Below are 14,735 nucleotides of genomic sequence, written 5' to 3' on the forward strand. Positions count from 1 at the left end.
CAGAATGACTTTTTTATGCTCAATGGTGACTGTGGTAGCTTTTTTCACGAGTGGAGCCTTTATTTAAGTTCATAACTTTTTCACATGGAAACAAACTTTAGTTTTGCTTAAACACAGGATTTGGAACAACCAGAGCTCGTTATTACAAACACATAAGAACTTAAATTAGAAATAAAAGACACATCAGTGATGTTCATTTCTTATTTAAATAAATAAAATAAATTAAGCCTTTCTCTATCATTTTAACTTCCTTTTTGAAGTGGATCTTTTTCAAAACCAACAACAAAACAAACAAATAATAATTTCCTTCAATGAAAATCCAACTTTTCGACTATTATCTTCTTATGTTCTATACTGTCGTTACAGACACGTTAGCTCCGTTAGCACACAACACAAACAGGTCTGTCCTTTATATACGTGAACAGATAATCTGTCTCCCTCCTGTCCTGTAAGCTCCTATTGTCCATCTGTCGTTTGGACATTTTTGTGGAGGGTGAATTAACTTGCCCCATGTGACTGTAACAGGGTTGTTAACGACTGTTAACAGAGAATGAGGGGCGCTTGCTGTTCGTGACTATGTGTAACAGTGGCAAGGCATTCTGGGATTTGTAGTATTAGCGGAGCATGTGGCTAGTCAGCTGTAATGTACATCTGATATGATCTCGTGGGCCAAATATAATTACACCGCGGGCGAGAGTTTGGTGATTTTAAATGTCAACATTGGCATTCAAACATCGTGCACCGCTCCTTTAAACACACCACAAACACACTTTTCCCCAAACACATTTCCAAATAAAAGATTAAATAATACAAAAAGTATTTGGACACACAACAGTGGCTCCATTACTGTGTTTCAGTATTTATTTTGTCCTGTTTATGTAGTTAAACTTCCCTTTAAGTGTGACTTTAGCAGTGACATTAACAGTGAGGAGACGTTACCTGTGTAGAAGTGATGAGTCTCCATCTTTAAACCCCAGAGGAGGATCCATAGCCATGTCACCCATCATGGAGATACAGCTGTGTGTTGGTGATTCTGATCTCTTTCTCTGGAGTTTACTGTACAACATTATACACAGTCCTTTAGACATTTATATAAACTCTATTTTACTTACAGTACATTTCCCTTTAAGTGTGACTTTAGCAGTGACATTAACAGTGAGGAGACGTTACCTGTGTAGAAGTGATGAGACTCCATCTTTAAACCTCAGAGGAGGATCCATAGCCATGTCACCCATCATGGAGATACAGCTGTGTGTTGGTGATTCTGATCTCTTACTCTGTAGTTTACTGTACAACATTATACACAGTCCTTTAGACATTTATATACACACTTTATTTTACTTACAGTTACACATGAAATGATAAAATTAACCTGGATAATGATTTTGTCTTTTATTCGTCTCGTGCAGAACTCACGATGTACACATTTGGTCGTTGTTGCTATTGTTTAATTTAAATTATTTTTTTTTTGCACATTTATGTGTACATGTTTGTGTGTGTGTGTGTGTGTGTGTGTGTGTGTGTGTGTGTGTGTGTGTTTTCTACATTTCTACAAACATTTTAACAGCTTTAGATCGTAAGCATTAAATTAGATAAAACATTATTTTGAATTATAATAATATTCACAATATTATTTATTTAAATAGCCTTCTTTCAAAAACATAAAAAATATTAATGTGACCAAACTTTTGGGTGTTACAGTAATTCTGTATGATAACAGTAAACTAGCAGAATGTAGAAGAACATATACTGTATACTGTGTACTAGGTTATAGTTTGTTTGAACAAGCATGCTGATTAAGGAGTATTTATTCATCTACTTCGTCATTTTTTAAATTTGTATTACTTTGCATCAGGGGCAGTTCTAGGGTTTCATCTTTAGGGGTTTTATCCCTCAGTGAGAATTTAAAACAAGAAGAGTTTTATATTATATATTATATGACTACATAGTAAGCCAAAAGTTATGGTATTATTTAAAATGGTAAAAGTGGACACCAAAATTTTATGCATGATGTAATGATGTCAGTCTTGAATCAGATCAGTTCATGTGTGTGTGTATTCTCTACAAACAGTGTGTCCGATGAATGACGTCATTAATAAACTAATATTCACAAGACAAAGACCAAATCAATAAATGTTATTTTTATTTAGTATTAAATGGATTGTTTGCATTAATATTTAGTTTGTGCTACAACTCTGGTAATAAGAATAGTGACATTTCACTGCTTTTGGTTGACGTCTTTGCGGCTTTCCGCCGATTAACGTTATAAATAAACGCCTTCAGCTCTGACTGCGCGTGCACGCTGCGCGTTCCCGTGCGTCTCCATTTTAATACAGCAGACAGCTGATGACGCACTTTTAAAACACTACAACACACGCGTGTAAAAGCAAAGTAAAAAAATCGCTCTTGGATCAAACTGATAAATAATTTTCTTTCCCATCGACGACATAATTAAAAAACGTCCTTTTTATTGTTTATTTCTGAAAGTAAAAATGCTCCTTATAGTTTTAGAGTGACTGAGATCACACACAGGGGGCTGGAGACACCCTAAAGAAGGCCTAGAACTGCCTCTGCCTTGTATTCATGTCTGCTTATGACCAAACAACATGTTTATTTATGTTTCTATATCATATAGTTTATATACATTTCCCTATAGTTACAAATAATTCCCATAAATTAAGATTAAGTACCAGATTAAGTTCCCGTTGAAAGTTTCAGTAAGTTTACCGAAACTTTCCGCCCCTTTGTAACTCTATAATACACGACATTATGTAGCGACAACCGTGGTTTTAAATAGATGAACAGAGGAAATAATAATAATAAACAAAGCTAAATATAAAAATATCGATGTATAAAGGATTTAAACGTGTAGAAGTCCTCACCTTACGGTGGTGTTATAGCCTGTAGTCCGCTGTCGAACTAGGCTTTCGCTTTCATTTAGAGGCTTAGTGCGCATGCGCAGACAGTGTGGCCTTGCGGTACATTGAGAAGTACTTCTTTTTTCCCCATATTGAATATAAAAGTATAAAAACAAAAAAGGCAAATAATTATTCTACAAGAGTAAATAGTAGAAATGACAGACTTAACAGAATAAGTAATAGATTATTGTGAAAAGACAAAATAACAAACAAACAAATAAATAAATAAAAAGATAAAAATAAATAAACAGACATTTGAAAAAATAACTTACACGAACTTAAATAGATCGGAAAAGAAAAACCAAAACAAATTAAGGGAAGTATCACAATAAATCAAATGTCAAAAGATATAGCAGCTTCTTAGCACTCGGACCTCACATCTTATTAAGGGCTTTGGAAAAATTATGAATATATTGATGATATATTTTGCTAAAATAACAATATTATTAAGCAAAAACAGAATTAACACAGCAGTCTTTGGGTTTTCCAAATAAGATATGATGTAAAGAAAAAAAAACTATCAGCAACCACCTTTTTTTCTAACAACCAGAACTGAATTGATATCCAGAAGAGTTTGGAGAAACAGCATGAAGAAAAGATATGATCCGTGTCTTCAGGATGGATCTCACAGAAGGGACAGGGGACAATTTCTATATTAAATGTTTGATTTAGGAATTTGTTAGAAGGATAAATATCATGTAAAAATTTGAAGTGTGTTTCTGTTGCTTTAGGAGGAGCAGGAAAACTTAAATACGCAGTTGTAAGATATTTTACAGTATTCTTAACAAACATGTGATCTAATTCGTTTCTTTTAACTTGACAGTGTAACTGGGTTTTAACACGACATGTCTTATATACTTGTTAGTACAAGTATCACTTTTAAAATTAATATTTCTAAAGTTTAAAGCTGGAAGAACTGAACTAACTTTAGCATAAGAAAAGACGCCTCTCATCAGTGTTTTTATACCAGAAGGTATCACATTAATGACAGTGAAGAACTCTTTCAGGTGACAGGTAAAGCCATGCTTCAGTGTAAAGGCATTATAGTCTAAAATGTTCCCCTTCTCATCCATTAGATCTCTCACTGACCAAATACTTCTGCTTAGCCAGTTCTTATAGCATAAAGATCTGCTCTTAGTCGGCCCTCCTAAATGTACTTCATCTCTTAATATTGATAAAATTAATATCACTGGCTGTCATGTAAAACCCCCAACCACTATCAAAACCTGGGCATAGTGTTTGATTCTTCTGTCTTTCTCCTCTCACATCTCATCTCTCACCAAATCTGCCTTCTTTCATCTACAAAATATTGCCCGATTACACCCAAGTTTAAATATCAGTGATGCCGAGACCCTTGTCCATGCTTTCATTACCTCCTGTCTAGATTACTGTAATGCACTTTTTTATGGTTTACCATCAACTTCTTTAAAGAAACTCCAATATATCCAGAATTCAGCAGTAAGAGTGTTAACACACACAAATAAATCCTCCCACATAACCCCCATCTTATACAGTTTACATTGGCCCTAACCCTAACCCGTAGTTTCTGTATTCAATATAAAGTTCTCCTCACTACATTTAAAGCTCTCCATCGCTCCTGTCCACAATATACCACAGATCTCCTTCACACATATACCCCTGCCCCTGCACTTAGGTCCTCTGACTCTAATTTATTAGAGGTTCCTCATTATAGGCTGAAATCTTTTGGTGGTAGAACCTTCTGTATTGTGGCTCCCAGCCTCTGGACTTCTCTCCCCAGAACATTCGAGACCTGGCGTCTTTACAGGATTTCAAAACTAATCTGAAAACTTATCTTTTCACTTCCTGTTATTCAAATTCTCAAGTCCATTGACATGGTTTTGTGTCTCTATTTGTCTCTTCTGTATTTTCTACTAGAATGTTTGTTGCTCTAATGTACATGTTTGTTGATTGGGATGTTTTGATGTTGTGTTTCCTTTTCTATGGTGTATTTGTATGTTGTGTATACGTATAGTGATGTTTACTAAACCTCCTTAATTCTGTTTCATTGTATATCACATCATGTATCATCCGTCCTTATCCTCCTTGACCTTTCAGCAGCGTTTGATACGGTCAACCACAAGACTCTCTTATCCTCCCTCAAGAGTCTTGGGATTTGCGGATCAGCTTGGGAATGGTTTGCCTCCTACCTGGAAGGACGCTCATATCAAGTAACATGGAAGGGAGTGACATCTGCTCCACGCAGACTCTCCACTGGCGTCCCACAGGGCTCAGTACTTGGTCCTCTTCTTTTCTCCTTGTATACTCACTCTCTTGGTGAAGTTATTTCATCACATGGGTTCTCTTACCACTGCTATGCTGATGATACACAACTTATCTTCTCTTTCCCACCCTCAGATGCCACAGCTTCTGACCGGATCTCAGCATGTCTGGCAGAAATTTCATCATGGATGACTGCTCATCAATTAAAGCTCAATCCTAGCAAAACTGAACTGCTGTTCATCCCAGGTGATCCATCCCCAGGTCACGATCTTGCTATATCCTTGCACAACGATCTGATCTCCCCTTCAGCCACAGCTCGCAACCTTGGGGTAACCATGGACAATCAACTGTCCTTTTCCTCTCATGTTGCAAATGTGACTCGCTCATGTCGGTTTCTTCTCTACAACATTAGAAGGATTCGGCCATTTTTGTCCACACAGACTGCCCAGGTACTTGTTCAGTCTCTTGTCATTTCTAGACTGGATTACTGCAGCACACTGCTGGCAGGTCTACCTATGAACGCAATCCGTCCTCTGCAAATGATCCAAAATGCAGCTGCCCGGCTTGTTTTCAACCTGCCAAAGTTCTCGCATACCACCCCGCTACTGCGATCCCTCCACTGGCTTCCGGTAGCTGCACGCATCCGGTTCAAAACACTGATGCTGGCCTACAAAGCCAAAAACAGACCAGCTCCCTCTTACCTCAAAGCCCTCATCATTCCTCGCACTGCACCCCGCAACCTCCGATCTACCAGCACTGCTCGACTGGTTCCACCATCTCTCAGGGTAAGAGGCAAGTTTACTACAAGACTCTTCTCTGTACTGGCACCAAGGTGGTGGAATGAACTTCCCATAGAGGTCCGGACAGCCGAGTCACTGGCTATTTTCAAGCGGCGGTTGAAGACCTACTTATTCAGGAAGCACTTCAACTAGCACTTTCCTTATCCTTTGCATTAAAAAACAAAAACAAAAAAAAACAAAAAAAAAAAAAAAAACCTTTGTAACTTTGAACAAATGTTTTAAACTTGTGGTATCTTAAGTATGTAACCTAGTGAACCAGCATTAATGTGTTCAGTGTTAGAGATTTAAGCACTTATGTACGTCGCTCTGGATAAGGGGTCTGTCACATGATGTAAATGTAAATGTAAAGAGTCCTTGAGACTGTTGAAAGGTGCTATATAAAATAAACTTATTATTATTACTATTATTATTTTCATTTTACATTTTAATTTGGACTTTTTTAGAAGGGCAAAGGGTGGGGGATGCTTTCATTTTACAGCAATCATAGGGAAATAATGTTTATTACAATTATTAAGTTTATTACAAGCATAATAATGTTTATTATGCTTTTGTGTTACTCAATGAAAGAATCAATTAAAGTTCTACTTACAATTAAATCAGTCAAGACGTCATTTTTTAAATTTGTATTACTTTGCATCAGGGGCAGTTCTAGGGTTTCATCTTTAGGGGTTTTATCCCTCAGTGAGAATTTAAAACAAGAAGAGTTTTATATTATATATTATATGACTACATAGTAAGCCAAAAGTTATGGTGTTATTTAAAATGTTATTTTTATTTAGTATTAAATGGATTTTTTGCATTAATATTTAGTTTGTGCTACAACTCTGGTAATAAGAATAGTGACATTTCACTGCTTTTGGTTGACGTCTTTGCGGCTTTCCAGCTCTGACTGCGCGTGCACGCTGCGCGTTCCCGTGCGTCTCCATTCTAGTAAAACATACATCTCATGACGCACTTTTAAAACACTACAACACACGCACGTAAAAAAATCGCTCTTGGATCAAACTGATAAATAATTTTCTTTCCCATCGACGACATAATTAAAAAACGTAATTACGTAAAGTTTATTGTTTATTTCTGAAAGTAAAAATGCTCCTTATAGTTTTAGAGTGACTGAGATCACACACAGGGGGCTGGAGACACCCTAAAGAAGGCCTAGAACTGCCTCTGCCTTGTATTCATGTCTGCTTATGACCAAACAACATGTTTATTTATGTTTCTATATCATATAGTTTATATACATTTCCCTATAGTTACAAATAATTCCCATAAATTAAGATTAAGTACCAGATTAAGTTCCCGTTGAAAGTTTCAGTAAGTTTACCGAAACTTTCCGCCCCTTTGTAACTCTATAATACACGACATTATGTAGCGACAACCGTGGTTTTAAATAGCTGTATGTTAAAATACCCCTATTATAATCCTTCTTATTAAAATCTATTAAATCCAAGTGTGGGAATAAAAGTTAATGTCGTTACGCAGTTTAACTAATAACAGTTGTACATATAGCGAACAAGGAAGAGCTACGATGAGCTAATGCTAAAGCTAGTTTTCGACATGAACAGAGGAAATAATAATAATAAACAAAGCTAAATATAAAAATACAGAATAATACCAGATATGTGGTGTATTAGCGGTGTTAAGTTACAACTGTGTTACATTTCATGTCGTTTATATGATTTAGTGTAAAAATAACAAGGAATTAGCCGCCTAGGGCCGAAGCTCAAACCGCTCCATCCTCCCTATTTAAGCGCACTTGCTTTGTGGTGCACATACAGCGTTCCAGTGACCTACCTAGTGCACTACTTGTCAATACGAAACACAGCCACGAGACACGTTAGCTAGCGCTGTATTGTTTGGGTAAGAATCGCTCCGTCATCGTTTACACTCAACAGACGCGTTGTTCCTTATCGTATTTTATATTCGTATGAAAATATCGATGTATAAAGGATTTAAACGTGTAGAAGTCCTCACCTTACGGTGGTGTTATAGCCTGTAGTCCGCTGTCGAACTATTCTTTCGCTTTCATTTAGAGGCTTAGTGCGCATGCGCAGACAGTGTGGCCTTGCGGTGCAATAAGTACTTCTTCTTTTCATATTGAATACAAAATTATATAAACAACAATCGCAAATAATTATTCTACAGGAGTAAATAGTAGAAATGACAGGCTTAACACATAATAAGTAATAGATTAATTACTAAAGACTAAATAAATAAATATTTGAAAAAATAATTTACATGAAATTAAGCGTAAAAGAAAAGAAAACCAAAAAGAATTAAGGGCAGAATCACAATAAATCAAATGATGTCAAAAGATATAGCAGCTTCTTATAGCTCTCTGACCTCACATCTTATTAAGGGCTTTGGGAAAACAGTCATTTTTGAAAGGAATAAATAATGGGGGAAATTTAAAGAATCTACATTTATGGATGAAATATTTTGCTAAAATACTAATATTATTAGGCAAAAAAGAATTAACACAGCAGTCTTTGGGTTTTCCAAATAAGATATGATGTAAAGAAAAAACAAAACTATCAGCAACCATCTTTTTATGTATCAACCAGCCCTGAATTGATATCCAGAAGAGTTTGGAGAAATAGCATGAAGAAAAGATATGATCCGTGTCTTCAGAATGGCTCTCACAGAAGGGACAGGGGACAATTTCTATATTAAATGTTTGATTTAGGAATTTGTTAGAAGGATAAAACTTAAATAAGCAGTTGTAAGATATTTTACAGTATTCTTAACAAACATGTGATCTAATTTGTTTCTTTTAACTTGACAGGTGTAACAGGTCTTTAACACGACATGTCTTATATACTTGTTAGTACAAGTATCACTTTTAAAATGAATATCTCTGTAAGAAAGATTCCTCCTCGCACTTGTCCGCGTCCCTTTACCTCTGCACAACAATAGGAGCTCCGGAGCACTGAGAGAACAAACCACACGAGTGAAATCAAATCTGGTTTATTCCAAACAGCTGCTCAAAGAACTGAGCGACAGAACAGAATATATACACAATGAAATACAGTAAGCTGTGGTGTATGAGATAAGGCGGGGGCTACGTTTTATCAACATAGATAGGGGTTTGCTAGAATGCTGCTTCCTCACAACTCTTATCCAAGCATTGAAGGTCAATAAGCCTCTTAAGGCTCTCGCCCCCTATTGCAGGTTTTTCGCCTACATGACCTACCCAACAAAAAGTGGTACAGGGAGATGTTTGTAATAATCAGCGTCAAAAAGGATTCCTGGCGAATGCGTTGTGAATTGTGTCACCCAGGGGGGGTTCTAGCCCTTTATTATCGGGGCTTCAGCCCCCTGTCTGTAATCTCAGCCACCCTAAAACTATAAGGATCATTTTTACTTTCATAAATAAACAATAAAAATGACGTTAAAATGCAGGACGTGTCGTCGATGGGAAAGAAAATTATTTATCAGTTTGATCCAAGAGCGATTTTATTTACTTTGCTTTTACACGCGTGTGTTGTAGTGTTTCACACGTGCGTCTTCAGCTGTCTGCTTTATTAGGACGGAGAAGCACAGGTACGCGCAGCGTGCACGCGCAGTCAGAGCTGGAGGCGTTTATCTATAACGTTAATCGGCGGAAAGCCGCAAAGACGGCAACCAAAAGCAGTGAAATGTCAATATTCTTATTACCAGAGTTGTCATATAATATATAATATAGAACTCTTCTTGTTTTAAATTCTGCTTTCTGAAGACATGATGTGGAGGTGAAGGTTGGAGTGAAGATCTCCAGTGTCCTTCACTGAGCCCTGGAGCTCAGCACCACACTCTCACAGGCTTTTACATTCCTTCTACAGAGAAACACACAGCATCTACATTCACCTTTGTATTTATGACATTTGGACGACACGTTTCTCCACCAGTCTAAACAATAATTATATTCACGTTCATGCACATTTACACAGACATTTATTTTTGGCCTTTCAGTTCAATCCTTTTAAATCAATCCTTAAAGATGACCCAAAGTACCACAGTAACCCCAGTCTGAAGGACAAAGTGCACTGTGTGGTGAGTGTCGTACCAGGGGACAGAATCTCCCTCATGACTGAGGACGTCATCCAGAAGATGAGAGCTGTTCGTGAGAAAGCTCGTGAGTTAGGTACGTGTATACATATTAATGCACAGAGATATGGTCATGTACAGTGTGTAACATGAGTATTAACCCCACCCGTATCCCCCCACCCCTACCCCATCCCACCCTCTGCTTAAGTAGGTCTGATCTGGGAGCTATTAGTCTCCCTCGTTATGATGAAAGTCAATCTGATGTATGAGATAAACACGTTGTATTGTTGGGGGTTTAACAGGGATTCCTGAGGTCATCATTATGTCCCATGTTGACCGAGCATGTGTGCTAGTTAAAGAGAACCTGAGTGGGATCTACACCAGCAGAAAAATTAAAGAGAAGGTGAGAAAAACACAAACTTATTTATTTATGGCTTATCTACAGCCTCCCACCTACTATGTAGTACTTAGAATGAAAGTATATGGACCTCAAATGTAAGTTCTGCTGTTCCTCTTTCTCTCAGATGGAAGAGTGCAGTCATAAACTCGGAGTCCCAATGAACTGCATCTTTCCTGTGCAGAACTACTATGAGCAGGTCTCCAACGACTTGAACATGGATCTTCTGATTCTCATGGCCATGACCGACATCATCAGCTTTGCCAATGACTGTTGAAGCCCAGGTTTATAACACCGATCAGTACGTTGAAGATCAGGCTTATAATGAATAATTTAGACTTGTTCACTTTCCCACAGAGTAGCAACATGGAATAGTTTTATAGTTTAATAGGACAGGAATGTGGTAGAAACTATTACAACATCTTTTAACTTAACACTAATCTTTTTACATTTTCTCTTTGCTTCTTGTATTCTAGGGTTAATTAGGGTTATTAATTATTAGGGACAGTAATCTGGAGTCAGCTTTACTCTAATTTTCAGACATTATGTGTCTTTACATACATTGATTGGGACATAATTAGAGGTGGATTATGACGTAGTTTCGGGGTTCACGTTACACTTCACTAGAACGTTCCTTACTGCACTTTTCAGAACTGATAGGAACTTTAAACCTAAATCTCTCAGTAGTTCACAGCTGACACTCAGTGACACTATGCTGTAGATGGCGTGAGCTGTAGGACAATTAACTAAACTGAAGCCAAAATATGAGGCCCCCTAGTGGCTGGCTGCAGTACAATATTTTAACCCTGCATATTACTACACTAGTCAACAGGATTTGAACTTCAGTTGGCTATCAAATCTCCCCTAGTAGCTTTCACTGTGACAAATGGATTTGTTTTGGGAAGTCAAACCTCATAAACATGAATGATGGATAATGACAGCTAGCACCGGGCAAGCTCTGTTTATTCAGTGTGTGTCCCTGCTTCTGTTTGTAATTATTGTTAAGTTTAGTGTAAAAATGCTTCTGTATATTTACTGATCAGTACACGACATAAAGTACAACAAGAAAAACACAGCGTGGTTTCGAATGATGGCTCTTTATAGCTCTTAGGTGTGGGAACTTATCTGTCTCTACACTTTAATAATCTGATTTATGACTTGAATGGGTTTTAATCTGGATATTTGAATATTCTCTGTATATTTATCTTCACACACATCTCTGTAAACTCACTTTAACACGTGTGCTGCTTTAGTCAGTCAGTAAGAAACCTGAGAAAGAATAAAATGTCCGTCTGTCTGTGTTTCTGAGCCGTGAGCTTCGAGGCTGATCGTGTTTAATCTACTGCTCTGTTCACGTCTGTTTGCTCATCACCAGTGTCGTGTGTGTGTGTGTGTGTGTGTGTGTGTCATAATGATGACTCAAAACCTGATCTGATCCTTATACAGGAATTAATACAACATTCACATTCATGCAGAAACAACAAATACATACCAGTTATACACACACACACACACACACACACACACACACATCAGTTACACACACACAAACAATACACATCAGTTACACACACACACACACACACACACACACACAAACAATACACATCAGTTACACACACACAAACAATACACATCAGTTACACACACACACACACACACACAAACAATACACATCAGTTATACACACACACAATACACATCAGTTATACACACACACACACACACACACACACAATACACATCAGTTATACACACGCAATACACAATACACATCAGTTATACACACACACACACACAATACACATCAGTTATACACACACACAATACACATCAGTTTTATACACACACACACAATACACATCAGTTATACACACGCAATACACAAGACACATCAGTTATACACACACACACAATACACATCAGTTATACACACACACACACACACACACACACACAATACACATCAGTTATACACACACACACACACAATACACATCAGTTATACACACACACACAATACACATCAGTTATACACACACACAATACACATCAGTTATACACACACACACACAATGCACATCAGTTATACACACGCAATACACAATACACATCAGTTATACACACACACACACACAATACACATCAGTTATACACACACACACAATACACATCAGTTATACACACACACACACAATACACATCAGTTATACACACTCACACGCACAATACACATCAGTTATACACACACACACACACACACACACACACAATACACATCAGTTATACACACACACACACACACACACACAATACACATCAGTTATACACACTCACACGCACAATACACATCAGTTATACACACACACACACACACACACACAATACACATCAGTTATAAGTTAGCATGTCCTGTTTAGACTGTTGACAGAATAAATATTCTTCAGTCTTTATTCTCAGGTTGTAATAACTATAATAACTGCAATAACTATCATGTTGTCTTAGTGGTTAGCACGTTCGCCTCACACCGCCAGGGTTGGGGGTTCGATTCCCGCCTCCGCCTTGTGTGTGTGGAGTTTGCATGTTCTCCCCGTGCCTCGGGGGTTTCCTCCGGGTACTCCGGTTTCCTCCCCCGGTCCAAAGACATGCATGGTAGGTTGATTGGCATCTCTGGAAAATTGTCCGTAGTGTGTGAGTGTGTGAGTGAATGAGAGTGTGTGTGTGTGCCCTGTGATGGGTTGGCACTCCGTCCGGGGTGTATCCTGCCTCGATGCCCGATGACGCCTGAGATAGGCACAGGACCCGAGAAGTGTGTGTGTGTGTGTGTGTGTGTGTGTGTGTGTGTGTGTGTGTGTGTGTGTGTGTGTGTGTGTGTGTGTGTGTGTGTGTGTGTGTGTGTGTGTGTGTGTGTGTGTGTGTGTATTAGCGAACATGTTTCCCCACAGATCTTCTACAGGCAGGACATGAATGATGAACATCCTGGAATTCTTTCATGAAGCAGGGAATTAAACAGAATCCACAGATGAGTCTGAAACAAACAGCAGACGTCTATCAGTGTTTTACAGAATAAATCACAACAATGACGATCATTTAAATTTAAACCAAGTCCCAGCAAGTTAAAGTGACCGTCACATCCAGAATCACTGATATTCAGTGTCTACAGTGACTTTGACTCCTGCTGCCTTTCAAAGACACACATATTTATATATTAAACATTTTTACTCTTCAGCAATAAATGGACATTAAAATATTTACTTCCTGGACATTTGTTTAAATACCTTAAGGTTGTGTCCGTGTCTTTATTTCCTAACTTACCCAAAGTGTTAGGGTTAGATGATGAGGCCGTGTGTATATATATATATTATATTTTTAATTCAGACCAAGCTCATACAGATGTGGGGTAGGAAACATCAGCAGGTTTGTCAGAGGTTTTGGAGACACGGCCTCATCATGTGTATTGTACTAAAGCACAACTGTTTAAGTCTTTCACTTTCTAGGCTTAAAAAGAAAACCCTGGCTTTAGATATTCTACTTATTAGAAGATTAATACTGAGTAACAGCAGATTAGAGGTTCTCGTAAATGCATTTGGGAAAATATGGGGCTCTTTTTTCCAGCTGGATAAGAAGATAATCTTCTCCCCCTCCAGCAGGGGGTGATGTTCTGCTTATTTATCTACCGCTTACAGACACACTGGAAGTGAGATGATGGGGATTTCTTTTCATTTCTTTTTTTTCTTTCCTCTTCTTATTATTTATTTTTATTTTATCTTCTAAAATGTATCTATAAGTTTTATTATTCTTAACAATGCTGTGTTGTTTTTAATAAGATAAAAAATGACCTGCAGTGTTTCTGAATGTGTTAGTTATGATGAAATAAAGTGTTTTTATTTATACAAGGTTTATGATTTGCATTTACGTCCTTCTCATAATCCTTCTCCTTATCTGGAGGCATTTGTTTTTATATTTAAACAGCTGAGCAGGTGAGCTGAGGCTAAGGGCCTCGCTCAAGGGCCCAGCAGTGGCAGTGCTGGGGTTTAAACTCACAAGCATGCAGATTTACTAAAGGTGCCTAAACGTCAACAAATCTGCTGTAAATAATCTGATCTCTACATCATTAGACTCATCTAATCATTCCAGTTGGTAATCTGATCTTACCCCAAAAGTGTCAGCAGGCAGCACATGCCCCATGCTGCATTCCCAGGTTTATAACACACACTGGTGGTAATTTGGTGATGACAATGAGGGCAGATTATCACAGTAGGAGCATCACCCAGTGTTCCAGCTAACTGCTGGTGTGGAATCAGCTGATGGGGTGAAGGCTGAACAAACACTGGGACAGAATTCAACACACAC

The 14,735-nt window shown here is 37.8% G+C and overlaps 2 protein-coding genes across 31 annotated transcripts in view; both read right to left on the reverse strand.

Annotated features, from left to right (window-relative positions):
• The window catches only part of LOC125138460 (NLR family CARD domain-containing protein 3-like), a 358,584-nt gene extending 350,538 nt beyond the window's left edge, over nt 1–8,046 (reverse strand). For 12 of the 30 annotated variants that reach the window (XM_047802761.1, XM_047802742.1, XM_047802741.1 and 9 more), the window contains exons 1-4: nt 7,934–8,022; nt 2,883–2,996; nt 1,171–1,287; nt 940–1,056 (exon numbers count right to left, since the gene is read on the reverse strand). In XM_047802761.1, the coding sequence (XP_047658717.1) occupies nt 940–1,056; nt 1,171–1,287; nt 2,883–2,996; nt 7,934–8,007 (422 nt within the window). In that variant the 5' untranslated portion in view covers nt 8,008–8,022. Of the gene's footprint in view, nt 1–939; nt 1,057–1,170; nt 1,288–2,882; nt 2,997–7,753 lie in introns of all 30 variants that reach the window. The other 18 variants (XM_047802748.1, XM_047802767.1, XM_047802757.1 and 15 more) reach the window with 10 other exon arrangements.
• A 5,168-nt stretch (nt 8,047–13,214) lies between these two features.
• Nucleotides 13,215–14,735, reverse strand: part of LOC113636441 (lipopolysaccharide-induced tumor necrosis factor-alpha factor homolog) — a 29,459-nt gene continuing 27,938 nt past the window's right edge. The window contains exons 4-5 of the mRNA XM_047802899.1: nt 14,538–14,712; nt 13,215–13,410 (exon numbers count right to left, since the gene is read on the reverse strand). Coding sequence (XP_047658855.1) covers nt 13,305–13,410; nt 14,538–14,712 — 281 coding nt within the window. The 3' untranslated portion in view covers nt 13,215–13,304. The remainder of the gene's footprint in view (nt 13,411–14,537; nt 14,713–14,735) is intronic.

This window comes from Tachysurus fulvidraco, chromosome 18 (assembly GCF_022655615.1).
Source record: "Tachysurus fulvidraco isolate hzauxx_2018 chromosome 18, HZAU_PFXX_2.0, whole genome shotgun sequence".
In the NCBI taxonomy this organism is placed as follows: Eukaryota; Metazoa; Chordata; class Actinopteri; order Siluriformes; family Bagridae; genus Tachysurus; species Tachysurus fulvidraco.